Here is a 22,223-nt window from a genome sequence, read left to right as displayed (position 1 = left end):
CTTCTACAAACTCTTCCCCCTCCTCTCTCTCTCTCTCTCTCTCTCTCTCTCTCTCTCTCTCTCCCTCTCACTCTTATATTTATAAGAAGCTACTAAGATCACTAGATTTTTGCTTACAAGACTGCCGACATATTTCACGTGAATTTATATATTTATTATTTATTATTTATATATTTGTATATTATGTATGTATATATATATATATACATAAACAAATAAATAAATAAATAAATATATAAATGCATTTTTATAAAATATAATAATCTATAATTAAATAATAATCTACATATTCCTTTTCCAAATGATCTTGAATATTTATATTCTTGATAAATTGGATAACGAGAAGGAAGAAAAAGAAAAAAGAAAAAAAAAGAAAGAAAGAAAAAAAAACAAAAAGAAAGAAGAATTAGAAATTAACAATTCCTATAAATGTTTTTTCAAATCGTAACAAAATGTCGTACAGATCAACATAGTGACCATCGTGGTTAAAATCCTGCAAACATGAAACGCGAATATAATCCTCTTCTTGAATTAACATTTGCCTTCCTTTTATTGATTCGATCAATTAATACGGATTACGAATGAATCTGTTATTAACGTCACGTGTCTTGTTTGCGCTGGCGCTACTGTTTGTTCGTAGATTTCAAGTATAATTATTCGGACGATTAGTATTCGTAGGATGGAACACGTACGCATTTCGTACGCGTGCACCTCCTCCCCCTCTTCCCCTCCTCCACTCTTCTATGTAATTTCCATCAATTACGCCTCGATGCTAACCCACAGGGATGGATTTAAAGGGAAGAATACCCCTAACGAATAATTATTGATCGATTTTCACATATATATATATATATATATGTGTGTATGTGTGTGTGTTATATATAAATTGTATTCATATCTACACACACACGCGCGTACACACACACATATATATACGTATATCTATAGAAATGTATATATATATATATATATATATATATATACATATATCTGTAGAAATATATATATATATATATATATATATATATGTATATCTATAGAAGGTGACGGGAGGTGCAGCACTAATTGCAATTAGCGCGTCGTAACAAAGTCGATGAACGGATGTAGCCGCCAAACTTAATAAAGTGACCGCCATTAGTTATGTCTGAAAGTATGCCCGTATTACGTTCGCGTCAAAAGTACGTCGTCGTTACTGTTGCACGATCTCTATAATAATTTTATACGATTAAAACGTTCCTATCTTAGTATATATATATATATATATTTTTTTTTTTTTTTTTTCATATAATAATAAATTATTCTCTTTCAGACGCCTCGCGAATATGAAAGAGATTATGAAAGATATAACCTTAGACATTTTGTACTCGAGACTTTTGCTTGATTCGCTCGCTCGTCCACGTATCTTACTTTCCATTCAACCAAATTCCCATCACTACCACCTTTTCCGTTACTACGCTGCTAAAAAAAAAAGAGATAGAAAGAGAGAGAGAGAGAGAGAGAGAGAGAGAGAGAGAGGCAGAGGTTGAAAAAAGAGGAAAAAGAAAGTGGAGATTTTCTACGCGTGAATACGTTCACGAACATATAAAAGTTCTTCTATTTTGAGGAGGCTCGAATGAACCGTGAAAAAAAAAAAGAGAGGGATATTAGCGAAATAGTACGTTGAAAAATACGGGCTACCGTTCTGTTTCCATGTATAATTTTATGAGGTCGGGGCCAACGAAAACTCACTGAATGCACGAAGCTTATATAATTTGGCCGACGACTCGACAAAAAAAGAAAAAGAAAGAGAGAGAGAGAGAGAGAGAGAAAGAGAGAGAGATAGTAGAGTTACTGAGATAGAATTTATCCGTTCGCGTTATCAAACGTTCTTTCCTGTATCCACGCATTTTTAATGCACATATATGTATTTCGTGTTACATAACGAAGCTGAACAAGATTCTTGCGATTTCACGTTATAACGAAAATATATATATTTGGTAGAGAGGAATAGAAAGAAATAAACAGAAAATAATTTTCTATTATTAAAAATCGTATCGAGAGAAATTGTTGAAGGATTATTACGATACGTTTGTTATTTATTCATTTTATTCTAACAATAACGTTAATTCATATTAAATAATCAGTTATAATTATTATCCATCACATTCACGTTTATCTTTACACCAACGCTAAAAGTCTAAGAGCAATAGCAAAGTCTTCGTTGCATTACGTTTTGAAATTCTACTTTGAACTATAGTTCCCAAGTGCATCGCTTATTAGCCACTCTCGCGTGAGCAATTTCCGAAGCTAATATCCCGGCTACGTCGTTCACTTGCAACACACGTTTTCGGTCTGGTAACGAGCCACCTGCAATTAGACCGCGTTAATTACACTCCAGCATCACGACAACATAGACTGCGCGACGTCAAGTAAAAAAGAAAAGAGAAACGAAACAACCAAAAAAAAAGAAAGCAAAAAAAAAAAAGAAAAAAAAAAACAGGAAAAGAAAAAAACAAAGAAGATAAATATATTTGTAATTCTAATCGACAGATTTAAAATTCTGTTAAATTTATCTAACATACATATTAATATAATATATCAAAACTAAACAAATCAACGAATATCTTGTTACAAATCGAATAAACACTATTGTAATTATCACATGAGAGACAATTTTCGTTAAAAATACACTTTAATTAACTCCGCCAACGGAGTTTATACTATATACTAAAGTAATATGAATATGCTTAATGCTACATGTTTACGTTTTCTATCAAAGCAGGTCTAACAATGTTTTGGTTACGCTCTTACTCGAACGTACTCGTATCCGGATATATACATAACATTATAGTCGTGCTTGTGAGCTCTTCGTGAAAAGGTGACAAGAAGAGAAGAGTTACTCGAATCGATCTTATGTATGTATGTATGTATGTATGTATGTATGTATGTATGTATATATGTATGCATGTTATATACACGTTACCATCGACAGAGAAACAATAAGATTTATCATTTTATTCTCTCGTGTATGTTGTTCAAACAAAACTATGTGTTAACACGTAATAAATTATTTTAACGATCTAACATTTATAAAGAACACGAAAGATTTTTATATAATCTCTATTTATATATATATATATATATATATATATATATATATATATGTGTGTATATAGATATATATGGATGTATAGATTTATTATCGATCTTTTACGGAAAATGTTTATCGGACAAGATTAAAGATTTATTCTGACGAAGATCGACGTTAGATTCAAGTGTCTTGTTATCTACGAGAGACTCCTCTTTGCGACAACGTAAGGACATACTAGCATGGACGAAGGAATTACAGTCTCCGTCGAAGTGGATGACCTACCTTGGAAACGTCACCGGTAATAAATTTCCGCTGTGTGACGGGACATTGAATCGTGCGCTGGTACCTGGATTACCAAGACACGATTCACGATGTCTACCACATTGGAAAAAAAGAGAGTCGTAGTGGAAAATGTTTCGGTGAACCGTTAAAAATTACGCTACTAGTTAAGATTTCCTTCGTCGCATTTAAACAGGATGGAACATTTATTTCCTCTTGTATTAATTGTGAAAAAAGAAATTGACACGAATCGATATTAATCGATCTTCTTAATGATAATCAAGATTTAATTACAATTTAATTTTTAATTAATAAATATTTTTCCGTTCTTCCTTTTTCTTGGTCCTTTTCTTTTTTCTTTTTTTCTTTGTTTCTTGGTTTTTTTGTCTTTGTTTTCACGATAAAAATACGTCGTAAAAATGAAATTGAACGTTCTCATTTATATTTCAATAAAATCCTTCAAATTATCATACAGAAGATTGAAATATCTTCAAGTATATTGATTTCCGTTTGGAAGAAAGTCATTTTTTTTGTTTTTGACGGATATCCAAAAGATAATATTTTTCCTTTCGCTTGCTGTTGCAGATATTCAAGAGTTTTATGAGCTGACGTTACTCGACGAATCGAAATCGGTGCAGCAGAAAACAGCGGAGACGAACCGCATCGCTGCCAAATGGGAAGCAAGCGACGGCCCAATCACGCCTACCTTCGCCCAAAATGACGTGAGTCGAGTTACACGTATCTCGATATTTCATATCTCACACATATATATACACACACACACACACACACACACACACTGTCTCTCTCTTTCTCTTTTCTGTCTTTATTTTTTCCCGGACGGACATGCATTGTGTCAACCCTCTTCTTGCCTAATAAATATTGAAAATCTTTCGGACTTTTATTCTACTCATATAGTTTTATCAAAAAAGAAAAAGAGAGAATAAAAGAGAGAGAGAGAGAGAGAGAGAATTATATTTTAGCTTTACCTTCATACGTCTCGCTACAATAAATTATAAATACTAATGCTCGTAATTACAAACAAAATTCTTTTATAATAAATAAGGATTAAAAAGAGCATCTTTAATCGTTGTTAATAGCTCTTCTTTTTATTTATTTATTCATTAATTTATTTTCACTTTTTTAATTTTTTCTTCCTCAGTTTATCGATCGAACGAATTAAAGCTGAAAGAATGATTTGTAAAAGAGCAAAAGCTTTTTTCGTTCATTAATTATACAATCTTTTTTCTCTCTGATCACCCGATTAACGATTTCATAGGAAGAATAGATGTTGGTAAACAACGCCCCACTCTCCCCCCCCCCTCCCTCGTTCCTCGTTAACGTTATCGATTTAAAAAGTACCAACGCGAAGAATGGAATTTTTAATCCGTCGTTTTAAATCGTTCGGGTGAACACAAGTGACGTTCTTTCTTTTTTTTTTTGTTTTTTTCTTCTTTTTTTTTCCTTTTTTTTTTCCTTTTTTTTTTTTTACCAGTCAACCAACCAACCAACCAACCAGTCAGCCAACCAACCAACCAACCAACCAACCAACCAACCAACGAACTAGGTATGCAGGTAGTTAGGCAAGCAAGCAAGCAAGCAAGCAGGCAGGTTCGACGAGAGGCAGCACGCAATTACCGGCAGTTATTGTGATCCACGATTCGATTGGCTTGAGGGTATCGCGCGAGTTTGATCAATCGACGAATTCAAGTCGGGATTTTAATTGCTAATTGCATCCCACCGCTCTACCCCTTTCGCGTCATTACCCTTCTTTCGTTTCGATTCGTGTGACAAACATCAAAACCCCCGTTCGTATTCGAACTGACACGATTCGAAAACTTTCTCCGCGATTATTATTCATTATGTACGAGAAGAGAAAGAAAGAAAGAGAGAAAGAGAGAGAGAGAGAGAGAGAGAGAGAGAGAGAGAGAGAAAGAGAGAGACACACAAATATGGATTTCATATCGTTCGTAAATGATAAATACAATGCCATCGACAAACAAAAGAGTATTTGTCGATATTTCGATAAAACGCATCACGAGTATACAGATTAATGGAATTCGATCGATATTCTCTTTTGCTATTTGCTTTTTTTATTTTGACCTTTTTTTAACTTTTCCTTTTTTCTCTTTTTTTTATTCTTTTTCATTTTCATTTTCCATTGTAACCATATAAATATGGAAAACCATCGTCGTAAAATCATTCCCTTCCTTTTTGACTTTTATTTATTTTATACTTTTCGTCATTCTCGCTTAGTATTAAAAAAAAAAAAAAAAAAAAAAAAAAAAAAAGAAAAAAAAGAGAGAGAGAGAAAGAAAAAGAAAAAAGAAACTCGAGCGATTGAAAATAATAAAAAATTATGAGGATATAATACATTATTTACATTTGATATGTACGTATGTACGTACATACACATACACACACACATATATATATAATATATATGAATATATATAAAAATTCGTGTTCCACACATCGTCTACGTTGGAACATGAATATACCAGTTGAATAGGACGTGTAATTTAGTCGACTATCGTGAATTATGAAGAAGCGATTCCACGAGTTAATAGATTATATGTGTTCTAATATATATATATATATATATATATATATATATATATATATATATATATATATATATATACTCTACATACATATATATATATATATATATATATCTGTAGATATCTGAACGTTATATCGTCGTACACACACACAGACGTACACACACATATGGATAAATACAGTCAGTTGGTGGTACGTGTGGTCGAACCGATATTAACCGCGTATATTCGAGCTCTGATTGGATATCGGCAATCCCTTCGATGATCGATGAACCACGACGTACCGAGAAAATTCATAATACATATAAAATATATTGACAATATTCACGATAATTCACAAGCTATGGTATTAGGATGTATGTAAGTAACCACTTACGTAAATTTTCGTGGGGAATGCTTATTTCAAAAAAAAAAAAAAAAGAAATATATATATATATATACGTATACGTATACGTATTGAATATTCATATAAATTTTGTTAATGGCGAATGAATCATGGTAAGTATAAAATGCAAGTTAAATTTACATTAAAGCCACTAGCAAAATCTCGATCTTGAAATCGCTTTTAGGCCACTTTAAAGGTATATTCAAAAGAGGGAGAAGGATAGATAGATGAATCGAGAGAGAGAGAGAGAGAGAGAGAGAGAGAGAGAGAGAGAGAAATATGATAGTTGAGGCACTTTCGACGTACATAAGCGAACGAGCCGGAGGTGCGATATTCTGCTGTTTGTTTTCCATTACTTTGGAGAAAAGCGGGCTGCGGGCCCGTCGGTGGTAGAGAATGTGCACCACAATGATAAGAGCCGATGTACTTGCTGTAATGGAAAATTCTCCCTCCTTAGTTGCCCTCTTCACATTCGTCTCTTTACTGCCTGGCTCTCCTTCACCCATTGTAAATACGAACCTTTGGTAAATACGAACTCGTGCCTCTCTCTCTCTCTCTCTCTCTCTCTCTCTCTCTCTCTCTCTCTACTTCTCTCTCTCACTTTCCATCGATCTGTCTGAAAAGCTTTCCGATTTCTCATGAGACGTTAAAATCGATATAGGATTCTCGTCTTCCGTTCTTTCTCTCTTTATCTCATTCTCTCTCTCTCTCTCTCTCTCTCTCTCTCTCTTTTTTTTTTTACATAGGTCGAAACGAAACGAAGGAAGCTAGGATTAAAGTGTCGGTACTCGTGGATGCTGCGATTCGATGACTGAGGATAATAAGAGTGGCTGTAACGGATAGAAGTTGGAGTTCTTTCGGTACCGATTACTTTTCCTGTCTTTTCCGGTGTCGATTTTCACCGTGGAGTTTCCCCTTTTTTTCCTTCTCCATTTATTTCCTACGATCTCATATATCTTTTAACAGCTAGTCTTCATTCTTTTAAACGTTGTTCGTATAATGTGACGTCAAAGTAACGTAGATACTAACGTATATAACGCTAACGTAGTCGCAATTGTTCCTCCCGGCATTTTTGATACGAGAATTTTAAAGGAAGGCGAAAACGCATTCGCGTCATGGCCGACGATGAAAAATTTCGTTGTAGGTGGATACACTTGAAAATGGTTCGTTCTGAAGTTTATTGTTCGAGATAGTAGATGTTTTTCTTACTTGGCACTTTGTCTCTCTCTCTCTCTCTCTCTCTCTCTCTCTCTCTCTCTCTCTCTCTCTCTCTCTCTCTCTCTTTCTCTGTCTTTGTCTTTTTTTTCTTCCTCTTGTCTGGCTACTTACGTTCGCAAAACTTCGAAGCTTAATGTTATTACGAACAATAGAGAAGAATCGTGAAGTCAACGTACTATTGTCGATAAATATGAAACTTTGTTGTTTCTTTCTCGTTCTATCGACAATTTTACTACTTAACTTTTTTCTTTTTTTTTCGATCCTTCAAAAAGTCGTCGGATTTTCTTCTTCTTCTTCTTCTTCTTCTTCTTCTTCTTCTTCCTCTTCATTACTTTATGATAGCCCCAGACCTTTTTTTTATTCTTTATCACTGAATTGGCAGCAATAATGGGAAAAAATTAATGAAAAGAAAAGTAAAAAAGAAGGATAAAAAAAAAGAAGATGAGATAGATAGACAGATAGATAGAGATAGAGATAGAGATAGAAAGAAAGAGAGAGAGAGAGAGAGAGAGAGAGAGAAAACAGGAAAAAGTCGGTTTGACATTCGCGGAAATATTCTATTATAAGGAGGACGAGAAAAGGAATTACAAGGTCCGCTTTCAAAGGTGCACTTAAAGAACGTATATCATCGGAATGGGTGCTCTATATCTTGAAATATCGTATCTTAGGTTCGTTGTAAAAGACAGGAGTAAGAGTCGAGTAAGAGGCACGTAGCGAAAATTTATCCGCATTCCTTTTTCTTCCGTTACTTCTTTTCTCTTTCTATCTTTCCCTTTTTCTCTCTTTCTCTCTCTCTTCCCTTGCTCTTCTTTCTTTTTTATCGTTTCTCTTCTTCGCACCTTTATCGTGCACTTAGGTATAAATTTACTCGACTTGGCCCGGGTGGCGGCAGCCAGACCGACGAATTCAATAAACTTTTTAATGTGAGTAATCGTATCACTTTAAGGAACTCTCTCTCTCTCTCTCTCTCTCTCTCTCTCCCTCTCTCTCCCTCTATCTTTTTCTCTCTCTTTCTTTAACCGTTCGTTTAATACGATGCCAGTGAACATTTTCCGACGTCGGCCGTGGCATTTAATTGCCGGGCAATTGCTCGCCGGATGGAAATTAAAGGCTCGTTCTAATCGTTGAGAAACGATGCTCCTAAATGGAAGATTTTATTTGCGACATCTATAGCCCGAACGATTTTTATTGTTACCCTATCCCTTCCCCTTTGCGCCACCTTATCCGTCCCATTCCCTTCGTACTATCGTTCTAAAATCGTCCCGAATCCCGTGTAATGCGACACTTAATTTTTATCGCGAGATATAGAGGAACGAGTAGGAGTGAGAGGGAGGAAGAGAAAACGCGTTTGGATTTAAAAGGATTTGGTTATTTAAAACTTTGAGAGAGTTTTATCTCGATCTACGACGGCGTTATCTCCATTCTAAGGATTTAATACATGTTTCATACGTATTTTCTTAACGAGATTAGTTTTGTTTGAGGGATTTATAATTGATCCAGACGTGACAGAGGAGAAAGAAAAAAAAAAGGATAATTTTTATGATCTTTTTCTCTTTTTGTTTTTGTTATTGCTCGTAATCTATTTTATTAATAAAAAAAAAAAAAAATGTCATTAAATATGTGTTACGACGATGTATATTTGGGAGGAATATTTTCCAACTCAAAAAAATTTAATTGCACTGGGTTCGTGAGTACCGATAATATCTCATATTATCAAAAGTAGAAGAAAAAAAAAAAAAATACAAAAATGAATTTGAAAAAAATGTTCTCGACAGAAGACGATTTTCATTTAATAAAAAAATTTCCGTATGACAAAGGCAGGATAATGATATCAGAAATAATCGTGAAACATTTCATTCAAATAATTTTAGAGTAGATATTAAATGTATAAAGGTTAAAATATATGCGATGTCGAATTCTGAATTCTGAATGAATTGTAAATATTGTTTAAATTCGAAATATATGTGATTATCGACATTGTCGTCAATTTTTGAAATTTTTCGATAAATATTTTCAGATAATACAAACGATAATACTGTCGAATAAAAATAATTTTGAGAAATTAAATTTTTTTTCAAATTTTCTAGATATATATATATATATATATATATATATATATATATATATATATATATACACATATAAGCCTCTAAAGAAATTGTCGATGAAAATTGATTGTGTCATATCGTTTATCGTCTAAATGGATAAAACACATTTTCTTCTTTAAAATGTTCTTGGTTTCATATAGCTAGGAATTTCCTAACAGATGATATAACCCTTTAAAATTTGTCATTCATAATCGAAGGAACAGGTGGTGCGAATACTACGAGCTGTAGTAAACAAAGAAAAAAAAAAAAGAAAAAAAAAAAAATCAATAAAAATACTAATTTACGCGAGCCAATAAAATGACTTGCATAAATTCCAAAAATTAATTTAGATAAGTTGATAAAGTAACGTATTGCCATATATAACGAATTGTATAGGTCAATAGGTCAACGTAAATAAGATATTATTTAAATGAAAATATCTCCGATAATAACAACGAGATTAATCGATACTAATATCGTTTCTCACTCAATTTATTTATTTTTTTTTTTTTGTTTAAAACGATTAAAAACAAAAATTTTTCTTTTCATTTGAAATAATCTAACTTATTTCCATTTACATATTTCGAAGTCGAACGTTGCATTGATCTGAATGTTATAAAATGTTATAAATAATTCCTTTTTTTCTTTTTTCAATCTCTTTATACATACTTTAGATAGACCACAAATCATTATAGGGCACGATTTATTGTTAATAATTATTACAAAAAATATTTCATTTTTCAAGCTTGTAGAAATAATAGGTCTAAACGTACATATATATATATATATATATATATATATATATATAAAAGTTATATATAAATAAAAGTTAAAAGCTGCCATAGATAATATAAGACGTTAATATATGTATATATCACGTTATCCTTTATAATATAGATGTATAGAATTTTTGTTGAACTGAAATATACGCTAACATTTCAATAGACGAACAACAACGCTTAACAATGACGATAACGACAACGACAACGATGACGACGACGACAACGACGATGACGACAACGACAACGATGGCAGCAACAATGTTCGAGTTGGCGAGTTCCTGCACTCGATATATCACCGTTTTCAAGAGGACAAATGGAATTTATAGTAGCACTCGGCTAAAACCCATTTCCCTTGGATACAGTATTCGCTCTCGATAAATGGAAGAAACTCCAAACGAGAATACACCGTGGTGTACGGGCGGCTCGTTTCACAATGCATTCACTGTTGTGGTCGAGGCTTAATGCACTGCGTGCACCCAATGCATTCATTTGGGGAAACTCCAGGAAAAGTTCTGCCTCTTTCCTTTCTTGCTTGGCCGAACACGTAACTATTTATCCACTTTCTCGAAAATATTCACCGAGTACATTGTGACTACTAACTATTTCGTTTCTTTACTTTAGTTTTTTTTTTTTTATATTATTACGCGATGTACGTCGATTAACTTTAAATAGTCAAATAGAATTCTCTCTCCTTCTCTCTCTCTCTCTCTCATACATACACGTACGCACACACACACACACACATACTCTATAACTGAATCACGTACATCTTATTTATTTGACGATTAATTCGACCCAAAAACAATATGAAAACGACATAATTGCGTATATATATATATAAGTAATATACACAAAATTATCCGCAATAATGAATACGTTTCCACAATAATCCAATGAACTTTCCACGTTGCATTGTTCTACTTTCTCTAGTTCGTCGGCCGAACCACTGAAAACCATTTAATTAACTTTATAGTCTTCCAGTTACTTATCTTAGCTTTCGCATTTATCCGATAACCTGAACTTTTATGACGTCGTTAAACAAGAAAAAGATGTCCTCTTCGATGCTCCATTATTCTTTATGCTATCTCATTATCCCCTTTTTTCCATTCTTTTTTTATTCCTTCTCTCTTCTACTTTTTCTTTTGTATGCTTTTCTCTTCTTTTCTATTTTATCCAGATAATTTTTTTGAATGATAATAGAATATCGTGAAAATTGTTCACACACACACACACATACACACACACACATTTTTATCGATTTATTAAACATCCAAGTTTAAATATCGGATTAATAAGTTAAAGGTATGTTTTCGACGAGCGTTATTTAATGTACACAAGGGTTATTAATCCCACTAAGTTTTTCATTTTCATCCTGGCTTCGTGTAATTAAGCTGTACCGATGAGAACAGAGAGTTTTATAGAAAGTTTACTCTAGTGACTTGTGCAACGTCGACTCGATGGTGCAATTTTCTCTCTCTTTCTCTCTTTTTCTTTCTTATTCTTTTTTACATTCTCGCGAAATTACATTTTTTCATAATATTCAACGGGTACGTTCGCGGAGCTCATGTTTTTAGATAAAGTACCACCCGTACGTGATTTCTTCTATGTACTTTGCTCGCTATAAATTTTCGTTATCATTGGTTCATTATTTTTAAGATTTAAAGAGAAGATCAAAAACTTTACAAAGTTTGTAGAAAAATTCTCAGTTTCTGGACGTTAAATTTTTCTACTTGTTGAATGAAATCATGAATCTTGTTAAAAAAAAAAAAAAAAAAAAAAAAAAAAAAGAAAAAAGAAAAAAAAAGAGAAAGAGAGAGAGAGAGACCGAGGCTTGAACCGTACCAAGACGTATACATATCTCTAAATATGCACATACGTATGTACGTATAACTCTTTCACACAGTCACGTAATAATGTATTCCGAGTAATTTACGAATATTCCACGGTTTCCTTAAGCCCTAAACGCAACCGCCCGCATATATTTGCGCGAACATTGCCGCGAATATTACCTTCTAGTAGTAGCGAATATCAACACGAGGATAGACGGGATACATTTCAACGTTGATGAACGTAGAGTCATTATGGTAGACTTGATAGCCTTAAGACGACGACGTATTATTGCAATATATCATCTTAAAATAGAGAAACGATTTATTAGATTCTCAAAAAGTAATCTTTCGATTGTATATTTCTCCTTATCGATAATTCGTCGTTCGATTATAATTTTTTTTCGATATTTATCAATATCGAAAGATTCGTTTTCTTTTTCTTTTTTTTTTTCTTTTTTATATATATTTTTATATTACCGGATATAAAATAAATAAGGGATATCTCAAAAGAAAAAAAAAAAAAAAAAAAAGAAAAAAAAAAAAAGAAAAGAAAGAAGGTGAATATAAAAATAATTGATTTATTATTATATTATTTGATTATACGATAATGATTTAATATCAGATATCCGATACATCTTCAGTTCAATGTTACCACGCCCTTCATCTGGCCCTTAGACTAATCCTTAGTCTAGCATCTCTCCCCTTCTAGTCTATAGTCTAATCTAGACCGAGATACCGTGGGAGCAACGAGCTGGCAAGAACAGGGCACGCCCCACGGGCAGACGCGGCACCATGTTACGAGCAAAACGTTGACTTCGGCAATTTGTCAACCTGTGATTAATTAGCACGTTCCTGCTATTTACAGACCTTTAGACCGTAACTAGAGATACTATTGTATCTATCTTCTGCGATTTACCCTAGCTAACTACTGCAATTTGCATCATTGCATTTATTCCCTTTCTTCTCTTCGTAAATTTTGCACTTTGTTAATTCGAGAGTAAAATTCACTCTAGGAAAAATTTGACGGACGTGTATGATCATAGGAATGAACGTTGGAAATATTAACGAAGGAATTGATCGAACGGGGGAAAAGAGAGAGAGAGAGAGAGAGAGAGAGAGAGAAACGCGCGCGAGCAAACAAAAATAAAAAAAAAAAAGAAAGAAAGAAAGAAAAAAAGAATGAAATAGAGTGAAATTGAATGAGAAATTGCGTCGAATCATCGATATCGTTTATAAAGAAATAACGTTTAGAAATGTATAAAAAATATAAAATACGTAGAAAAGATACGTTTTATATTGTTCGTTTGTTCAATGAAAATATTCGAAATATTTGATATACCTACATAATTGATTAATAAATCTATATCTTTAATGAAAACATTTTCTATTTCCTTTGACGAAATATATTCATATAATAAAAATTAAATCTTCTAGATCACGATGTCGTCCAACGTTTTTGAACTCCGCCAAAGGAATAGAGAAACTCACTTCCATCGTGAATAACATAAATTGTTTTATGCGATACGAATTTCTAACAAGTTCATATATAATACTAGAGCGAAATGAAATATTTTCTAACACGTTTCATGAGTGTGTCAGGTTGGTATATGTATGTATATCTATGTAGGTAAAAATCCTTTTTTTCTCTTCTTTTTCTTTGGTTATTTTTTTCTTTTTTCTCTTTTTTTTTATTTTTTCTTCTTTTTTTGTCTCTCGTACTCGTTCAGACATTACAAGAGAGAAAAAGAGAGAGAGAGAGAGAGAGAGAGAGAGAGAGAGAGAGAATTTGGTGGTCGGTCAAACAAAGTACAAATAGGTATGCATTTGTTGCATGAAGGTTCACATGCAGTTCGGCGTGTAAGTCACGTAACAGTTGTAACTCGAGCGTATATACAGTGACGTTACAAAATGGCGTGGTTGTCTTGTCACGCGTCAAGGCCCAATGCCAGAACGATTTCTTTTTATCTCTCTCGCTCAGCCAGCAACCTCTAGTGAATCACCTAACTACGAGAATGAGGGTATGAGGGGAGAAAGGTGAGGGAGAGGTCCAGGACGAGGAACGATGTACATACATACTTACGACTAATGTTCTACGGACTAAAACGACTAATGTTTGCTTTTCTATCGTCGTTTCGTCGCTATTATACTCCCCTTTTTTGTGACACGTTAAATACGTGATACTATTTCCCTTTTACAGATTAATTTATACACGTATGAGTATAATTTTAATTTCCGTATATAATAATTCTTTCGTCGTTTTTATTTCAATGTCGTAAATATTTTTCTTTCCTTTCTTTTTAATTTTTCTCTTTCTTTCTTCTTCTTCTTCTTCTCCTTTCAATTCGTCTGTTCTCTCTTTTTTTTTTTTTTTCTTTTTCTTGGTCTTCGTTCGTTACTATTAAAAATATATCGAAAATATCGACGTTCAAGTAAATGATGAAAATCATGTAAAAAATGTTTTACAGATACGTTACGTACGTACGTATGTTATGTACATACATCGATAGAGAGAGAAAGAGAGAGAAACGAATTTTCGAAACAATTCGACGTTTCTATTTATAAATGTTATGTGCTTCGAATTACGGCATATGTATGTAGAAGTAGATAACTTTGAGGAGAAAATTCGTTTTTCAGTTACTCTCTCTTTCTCTCTCTCTCTCTTTCCCTGTCCCTTTCCACCCCCCCCCCCGCCCCCGCTGCCTCCCTTCCTCCTTCTCTCATGAACACGTCACAGCGTTTATTTGTCAGTAGCATCGTTACTTCCTCGAGCGGTGTATGTATTTGCAATGCATTTAATCATACGAACTCACGGTACAACTGCCACGCACAACTACACGATCTTCATATTCCATCAGGTTTTAATCTTTGTGCAACCAACCAAATATACAAATAAATCGACGATAAACGAGCGATCCTGTACATTTTTATGTACAAACGTTTTTCTTTCTTCTTTTTTTTTTCTTTTTTTTCTTTTTTTTTTTTTCTGCCCTCTCACTTTTTTTTCATTTTTTTTTATTTTTTTTATTTTTTTTTTTTTATTTTTTTTTGTATGACCGTTTTTCTCTTTGCCCTACCGACATTCCATTTAATTCCTTTAATATAATAAAATAAATGTTGAGAGCAGCGTGTAAACCGTTAAATTTCAATTGCTACCGATAACAAGATTACACTGGGTATAATGAAAATAATTTATTATTCGGTACGTGATAATAGACTACGTAACGATCATACGAGGGTTTCTAATCTAACACATTTTATGTGCGAACGTATGCCGTGCATGGTTGCATTATTTCTGTATTCCTCGGTAGTACGTAATTTTCATCCAAGTATGTCGCTCGCTCGTCGTCTTGGCATCGTTTGCTTTTGCACCGAAGGAACCCACATCAGCCATGCTTTAGACAAGGTTGATTTCGTTCTGTTTGATGGATGCGACGTATGCATGTATGTACGTATATATTAGTTTCGTGGTTCTGTTTCTTCTTCTAGAAAATGGATCAAAGAGAAATAAAAAAAGATCGTACGATGCGATTAAACGAAAAAGTAAAAAAAATCTAATTAAAAAATATTAGCGATAAGAAATCTCTTCTATCTGATAATTAAAAGTGTTACAATAATTCAAATCATTGACTGATCGATCGATTCTATCGAAGACAAAGGATTGTTCGTTAATAATAATCATTTATTTCTTCGTGGGTTTCTCATAAATCATCGTTAATTACTTACATACTTAGATGCTTATACGATTATTATAATATTCGTAATGAATATCGAAACAAATATTTACGGATTAAATTCACGGATAGATAAGTTCTTAAGGATAATAGATAACGATCTATCAAGATGGCAAGTATCAAGACGTTTAGAATCAAAGGTTCCGTAGTCAGTCAGTTCGTGCTAACGCACTTGTCTTCGATTCGTGGTAATTCGTGATTTACGATGGTGTAGTTGGATCGGCATTTCGATGAATTATGCATCCGGGCACTCAGGATAACGCGTGTCGTCCCACGGCACGAGCCCGGTAACGATCAGAGAATTGGAATCGTGCCGCCGACACGACGAGAATCGAAGGGCCGTTCTAGTGATGGAAATTTATATGTGTGTGTATATATCTATGCCTGAATCTCTCTGTGTGTGTATGTGTGTGTGTCTGAAAGAGAAAGCGGAGAGAGAGAGAGAGAGAGAGAGAGAGAGAAGAGGTTAGTGTGGAAACTGAGAGAGGATATAGATTATAATTATTATACGGTACTATCAATTCTGTTATCGCTCTACGTCCGTTTGTGTACCCAAGCTCGATGGATAGATAGATAGTTAGATAGATCAGAGAGAGAGAGAGAGAGAGAGAGAGAGAGAGAGAGAGAGAGAGAGGGAAAATGAGAGAAATACAGAGATGGAGAGAGAGAGAGAGAGAAAATGAGAGAAATACAGAGATGGGGAGAGAAAGGGAGAACTCGGAGAATTCAATGGATGCGTCTACATCAGTTTCTCTGACAATATTGACGAGTCAGGGATGTGATTGAACGGTACTACCATCGAAAATCGAATCTAGCGTTATTATGATTACTTACACGATCGATGCTAAACGAAATTTCAAAATTTTTTCTCCCCTTTTTTTTTTTTTTTATTTTATTTCTACAATTCTTCGCACTTGCACTTGTATTTGTTTATTTTTCTTCCATCTTTCCTTCTTTCTTTCTTTTCCTATCCTCTTTTTGCTCCTTTTCTTTATTACTTAATTTTCCATCCTTCTTTTCTTTTTTTTTCTTTATTTTTTTTTTTTTTTTTTTCATCGTTTCCATTATTGCCGTTTCGCTATTGCGAGAGAAGTATTATCTCTTTTTTCTTTTTGGTTGTTACTAAAAGCGTTTCAATTTCGTTTTTCCATCCTTCGACTGGGTCCACGCGACGACGGTAGTGTACACAATTGCTTAATTGTTAACTTCACGAAATGAAAGAGTACTTCCTCTTTGCTTTCCGTCGGTCTGTTTCGAATTTTTTTTCTCTCATTCTCTCTCTCTCTCTCTCTCTCGCTCTCTCTCTCCCTCATTCACTACAATAACCCTTCAAGCGGCATAATATGTGACCGGAAAAGTTATTGTTCCCAGCAGGAAGAATAATACTCGGTCTTCTTGCTCGTTAAATTCAAGAATCTATTATATTATTGTGGGAGAGCAAGAGAGATAGAAAGATAGAGAGAGAAAGAGAGAAAGAAAGAGAGAGAGAGAGAGAGAGAGAGAGAAGAGTGTACTCGGTGAAACTTGCCGACTTCGTTTGAAAGTCACAGTAAATTGCAAGAAACTCTGGAGAAAACAAGAGAAAGGGTTGAAGGTGCATGAGCCACCCAAGTCAAAGTTTATTCGCCTCCTTTGAGTGGCCTTTGTTGTTACAACTGAGATGCGACTACATTAGACGGTGGAAGTGTTAGAAGAAAGTTTAAGTTAATTCGTTAAAGGACAGATAGAACGGCGAGAATAGGAATAAGAAACTTGACGATAAGATGGTATATGCGTGGTGCATCCATGTGTGTGTGTGTGTGTGTGTGTGTATGTATATATATATATATATATGTATGCGTGGGTGTACGCGCATGTTTTGCGCAACAAAAGAAAATGGTAGACCAATTATTAATTCTGTTTCTCCAAGTTATCATGTCGTATCTAAAGATTGTATAATTCAAAGGACGTTGAATTAATTTTCAGAAAACTAACTTATATAATTTCTAAAGATAGATAAGAAACAATTAAATCTTACATATTTTGTAAACCACAGAATTTCTAAAGAATAAACTTCCTAGTTTCTGTATACAGGTATTATACGAGTAACTTCTGTATTTAACTAAGTTTAACAAGTAAGCAAATAAATAAGTATGTATTTACTTGGTATGTGATTAAAGTATTATTTTCTTATTTCTTTTTTTCTTTTTTTTTTTTTCTTTTCTTTTCTTTTCTTTTCTATTCTATTCTATTCTATTCTATAAATCGTGCGTCTCCTTTTCAGGATAAATACAGGTAGAATACACCGAGTAACGTTATAAAACTAATAATTGACGGGAGACATTTACTACGTTACTAGACGTTTGTGAGAAAAAGAGAAAGGGGGGTGGAAGTAGGTGGGGGCGGTGGGAGGGGAGTGTGGAGAAGAGGGGCAGAAAGGAACAAAAGAAAAACTCTTTTTCAAACTCGTAGCTGATCGTTCACGTACAGAAAGAGAGCGAGAGAGAGAGAGAGAGAGAGAGAGAAAAAAAAAGAAAGAAAATTCTTAAGATAACGTTTCTAGAAAGCGTTGCCACGCTTGTGAAGGGTGAGAGGTGAAATACTTTAAAAACCGCTTTCCACGTAAACGCACGTTTGGTAGTTGAAAACTCGAGTCCAAGAGAAAACGTTTTTTAAAGTCCCTTTTCAGGGATAGATTTTCTCTCTCTCTCTCTCTCTCTCTCTCTTTCTCTCTTTCTTTCTGTCTGTCTTTCTCTATGTCTTTCTCTCTCTCTCTCTCTCTCTTTTTCGTTGTTGGTAAAGCTGCGAGCGACATGAAGAAAAAGAAGAAAAAAAAAAGAAAAAAGGAAAAGGAAAGAGGAAACTACAAGGGTAGTTCTCTTTCAGGGATCCCTTATTTTTCGCACGACGTAAAGGGTACCTCGCCGTTGTCGTCGACGTCGTAAGACGTCGAAGACGAACGCCATTGAATTTCGCACGTTCTCGGATCTAAGTAAATGTTCCTCAGAAATGTTCAGACAGACGATATTTGACTACGCGCGACGTAAGAAGAATCGTAACGCATTTCAGGATAGTTTTTTTCAATTTGATAAAAATAAAAAAAAAAAAAAAGGAAAAGAAACGTTATTCTTATTCTTTATCCAATAGGCACGTACTTAGGTAGTCGGGTATATCTAATTTGCTGCTCCTTGAAATTCCTGATTTTATCATATCCCTTAGAAATATTCGCGATCTGTAAAGGACTTTAATTTCGATCGTTGCAATCAATCAAATTAATTCTTTTTGTTGGTAAAAAAAAAAAAAAAAAAAAAAAAAAAAAAAAAGAAAAAATAGATGGCAAAACAAAATGATAAACAAAAACAAAAGAATAAATGAATAAAAAGTGAAAAGGAGAAAATGTTTCCCTATTTAATTTTCTTTTTCTTCTTTCTTCTTTTCTTTTCTTTTTTTTTTTTTTTGTTTCCATCGACGACGAGAGTAAATTTGATTCGTCTGTTTCTTTTTTTAATTTCTTTTCTTTTCGTTCTTTTTTTTTGTTCCTTTTTTTTTTTGCCGAAAGATAAAAGACACTTCCCGAAAATTAGGAGACGTTCGGAAAGACAAATAGCAATTCCTCCCAAACGTCTTTTCTCTACGCAATCGTATAGAACGGAAGGAAAGTCTTGCCTGAGGGAAAGGAAAATCAACAGGAATCCATCTACCCTTCTGAGTTTATACAAAGCAAGTGATCTCGAAGATACACGAATGGTAGAATAGACAAATTTCTTTTTCTCTTTATTTTTCTTCATCTCCTTTCTTATTTCCTAAGTATAGAAACCCGGACTATGACTATACGAACGAACGTCTACCGATAGACGTACTTTTTACATACCCGTTGTACACCTTTCTTTTTTTCGTTTTTCCTTCCTATCCGTAGTAGTTCGAACACATTTTTATATCTAATGAAAGGAAAAAAAAGAAGAAAAAGAAAAAACAAAAGAAAAGAAAAAGAAGAAGAAGAAGAAGAAGAAGAAGAAGAAAAGAAAAAGAAAAAGAAAACATTCTACTTCGCGATTGAGGAAAGAAAAGAAAAGAAGGAAACAATAAAAAAGAGCTCGCGTCTACGTTAAAATGCGTATCCGATAAAACAGATAGATCATATTGTTAGACGATATTATTCGCACGAGTTTCGTCCACAGAGCGTTCGTCGAACCAATCCTCGCCGTGGATTCCAATCAATATAAATCGAATTGCAGATTACGCCCATGCCTTTCCCTGACATAAGAGACAAAAGGCCTTCGCTTGGTAGAATACCGAGGAGAAAACTTTTCTCTCTCTCTCTCTTGATTTTACTATCCCCTTCCTATTTTTTTTTGTCTCTCTCGTTTCTCTATAGAAAGTAAAGGAGTTAACCTCGCTGCGTGCGAGGTAGTTACGAAGAAATTGTTTTATCGGGAATCGACCATTTTCTTTCTTTTATCTTTTGATAGAAAAGTAGACGTTGTATTTTATGTTTATTCATGCTTCTCTTCCCACATTGGAAATTTGTTGTCTGTTATGTAAGATGAAATACGTTTTTCCTTCTCACCCTTCCCACTCATTCTCTCTCTCTCTCTCTCTCTCTCTCTCTCTCTTTCCTTTTCTCTTTCTTTCGTTCCATTTAAAAAAAATATTACGTGAACATAACTGAAACTTTATTGACCCTGCATATCGTAGATATTCGTATATTTATTGAAAACGAATTTTCCATCTCCTTCCTTCGATTACTCTTTGTTGTAATAGTCTCGGTTCGTTGACTGCACGAATCATCTCGAGCAGCTATTGTTGTATTTACTTGTTCGTTAAAAATAAGTAGAGATGGATATGGAGGGAAAGAGAGTAGGATAAGTTAAGAAAGAAAGAAAGAAAGAAAGGAAAGATAAAAGGAGAAAGAAAAAGATATAGGAAGGAAACAAAAAAAAAAAGAAAGAAAGAAATAAATAAATAAATAAAGGAGAAAAGAAAATAAAGGAAGAACAAGAGGAAAGGAAAAGAGAGTCTAAGGAAGTAAAAGATAGGTCGATCAACTTGTTTGTCTTGTGAAAGATTCATCACTTATTTATCTATTATCTAAAGTATATAAACTCAAAATACGATGTATGATTTGGTCTTAAATGTTCTGATCAAAAAATATCCTAAGTATTTACTTATCCATCTGTCTTAATTAGTTAATCGTTAATTGAAAATTAGACAAATAAATAGTTTTGAAGATATAAAGTTACGTATATAATTTCGAATCAATTTCTCGATTTAAACTCGAACGACAATGTTAGAGACACTTGTGGTAGTAGAAATAATAGGTCTGTGTCGAACTAAATTGCACGGCAAAGTGAAACGTCTTCCTCTGGGGTATATCGACGGCCATTCGATAATCGATAATTCTAGTTCGAAAAGGGATGTGAAACTTAGATCAGACTTTACGCGTTCAACAACAATAACAATAGTAACAATAATAACAACGACAATCACAAGAAGAACAAAAGAAACGATAAGAACAATAACAACGTACTTCTTTGAGAAAACGAAAGAACGAAATTGTAAAGGGATAAAACATCATTTTAAATTGCATTTTTACGAGAGGGGTTTGGTAACGAAATGGGGGAAAGAAAAAAGAGAGAGAAAGAGAAAGACAGAGAGAGAGAGAGAGAGAGAGAGAGAGAGAGAAAGAGGAGGGATTGGAGGTGGCTGGCGAGAGGGATGTATTTGCTCGTTGCCACGAATATGCGAGAGTGACGTCACAGTGAAAATCTATAGCCAAGAGAAAAGAACTGGCAAGGCGGGCTAGGTCGAGTTAACATCCGGAAGAAAGGCGATAATAATAAAATTCCTCGAGTTCACTCGGCATGCCACGAGGACTAATACTTTTTCTTTCTTCCGGCATTGCTCGAGCTGCCTCGCTATATTGCTTGTACTCGGAGTGAAAAGTTATTTCTCTCCATTTAAACATGAATACGGGAATGGGGAGGGGCCGGGGGGGGGTTGGGGGGAAAGTGGGCTAGGGTGGCAATGGTGGTGATGGAAATGGCTATGGTGGTGGTGTTCGTGGTCATGGTGGTGGTGTTAGTGGTAAAACCAGAATGTATTTGTGCGTATATTTTTTTTATACCACGGTATGAAACAAAGCACAGTGAGAGAGAGAGAGAGAGAGAGAGAGAAAGGTATGTATATATACATATATATATAGAAACAAAAAAAGAAAGACAGAAAAGAAAAAAAAAAAAAGCAAAGAACGCGAGAATTTTTGTTCGTACGTGTGTGAATGCCTGAGTTCGTGAAATGGA

At 34.0% G+C, this 22,223-nt stretch overlaps 1 protein-coding gene across 13 annotated transcripts in view; it reads left to right on the top strand.

Moving 5' to 3' along the window:
* LOC124950721 (disks large homolog 4-like) overlaps nt 1–22,223 on the top strand; it is a 265,077-nt gene that overhangs the window by 16,623 nt on the left and 226,231 nt on the right. For 11 of the 13 annotated variants that reach the window (XM_047497901.1, XM_047497986.1, XM_047497937.1 and 8 more), the window contains exon 2: nt 3,935–4,071. In XM_047497901.1, coding sequence (XP_047353857.1) covers nt 3,935–4,071 — 137 coding nt within the window. Of the gene's footprint in view, nt 1–3,328; nt 3,465–3,934; nt 4,072–22,223 lie in introns of those variants that run through there. The other 2 variants (XM_047498003.1, XM_047497994.1) reach the window with 2 other exon arrangements.

This window comes from Vespa velutina, chromosome 1, assembly GCF_912470025.1.
Source record: "Vespa velutina chromosome 1, iVesVel2.1, whole genome shotgun sequence".
Lineage (NCBI taxonomy): Eukaryota > Metazoa > Arthropoda > Insecta > Hymenoptera > Vespidae > Vespa > Vespa velutina.
Note: the sequence above shows the minus strand (reverse complement) of the source record. Positions and strands in the feature narration are given on the sequence as shown.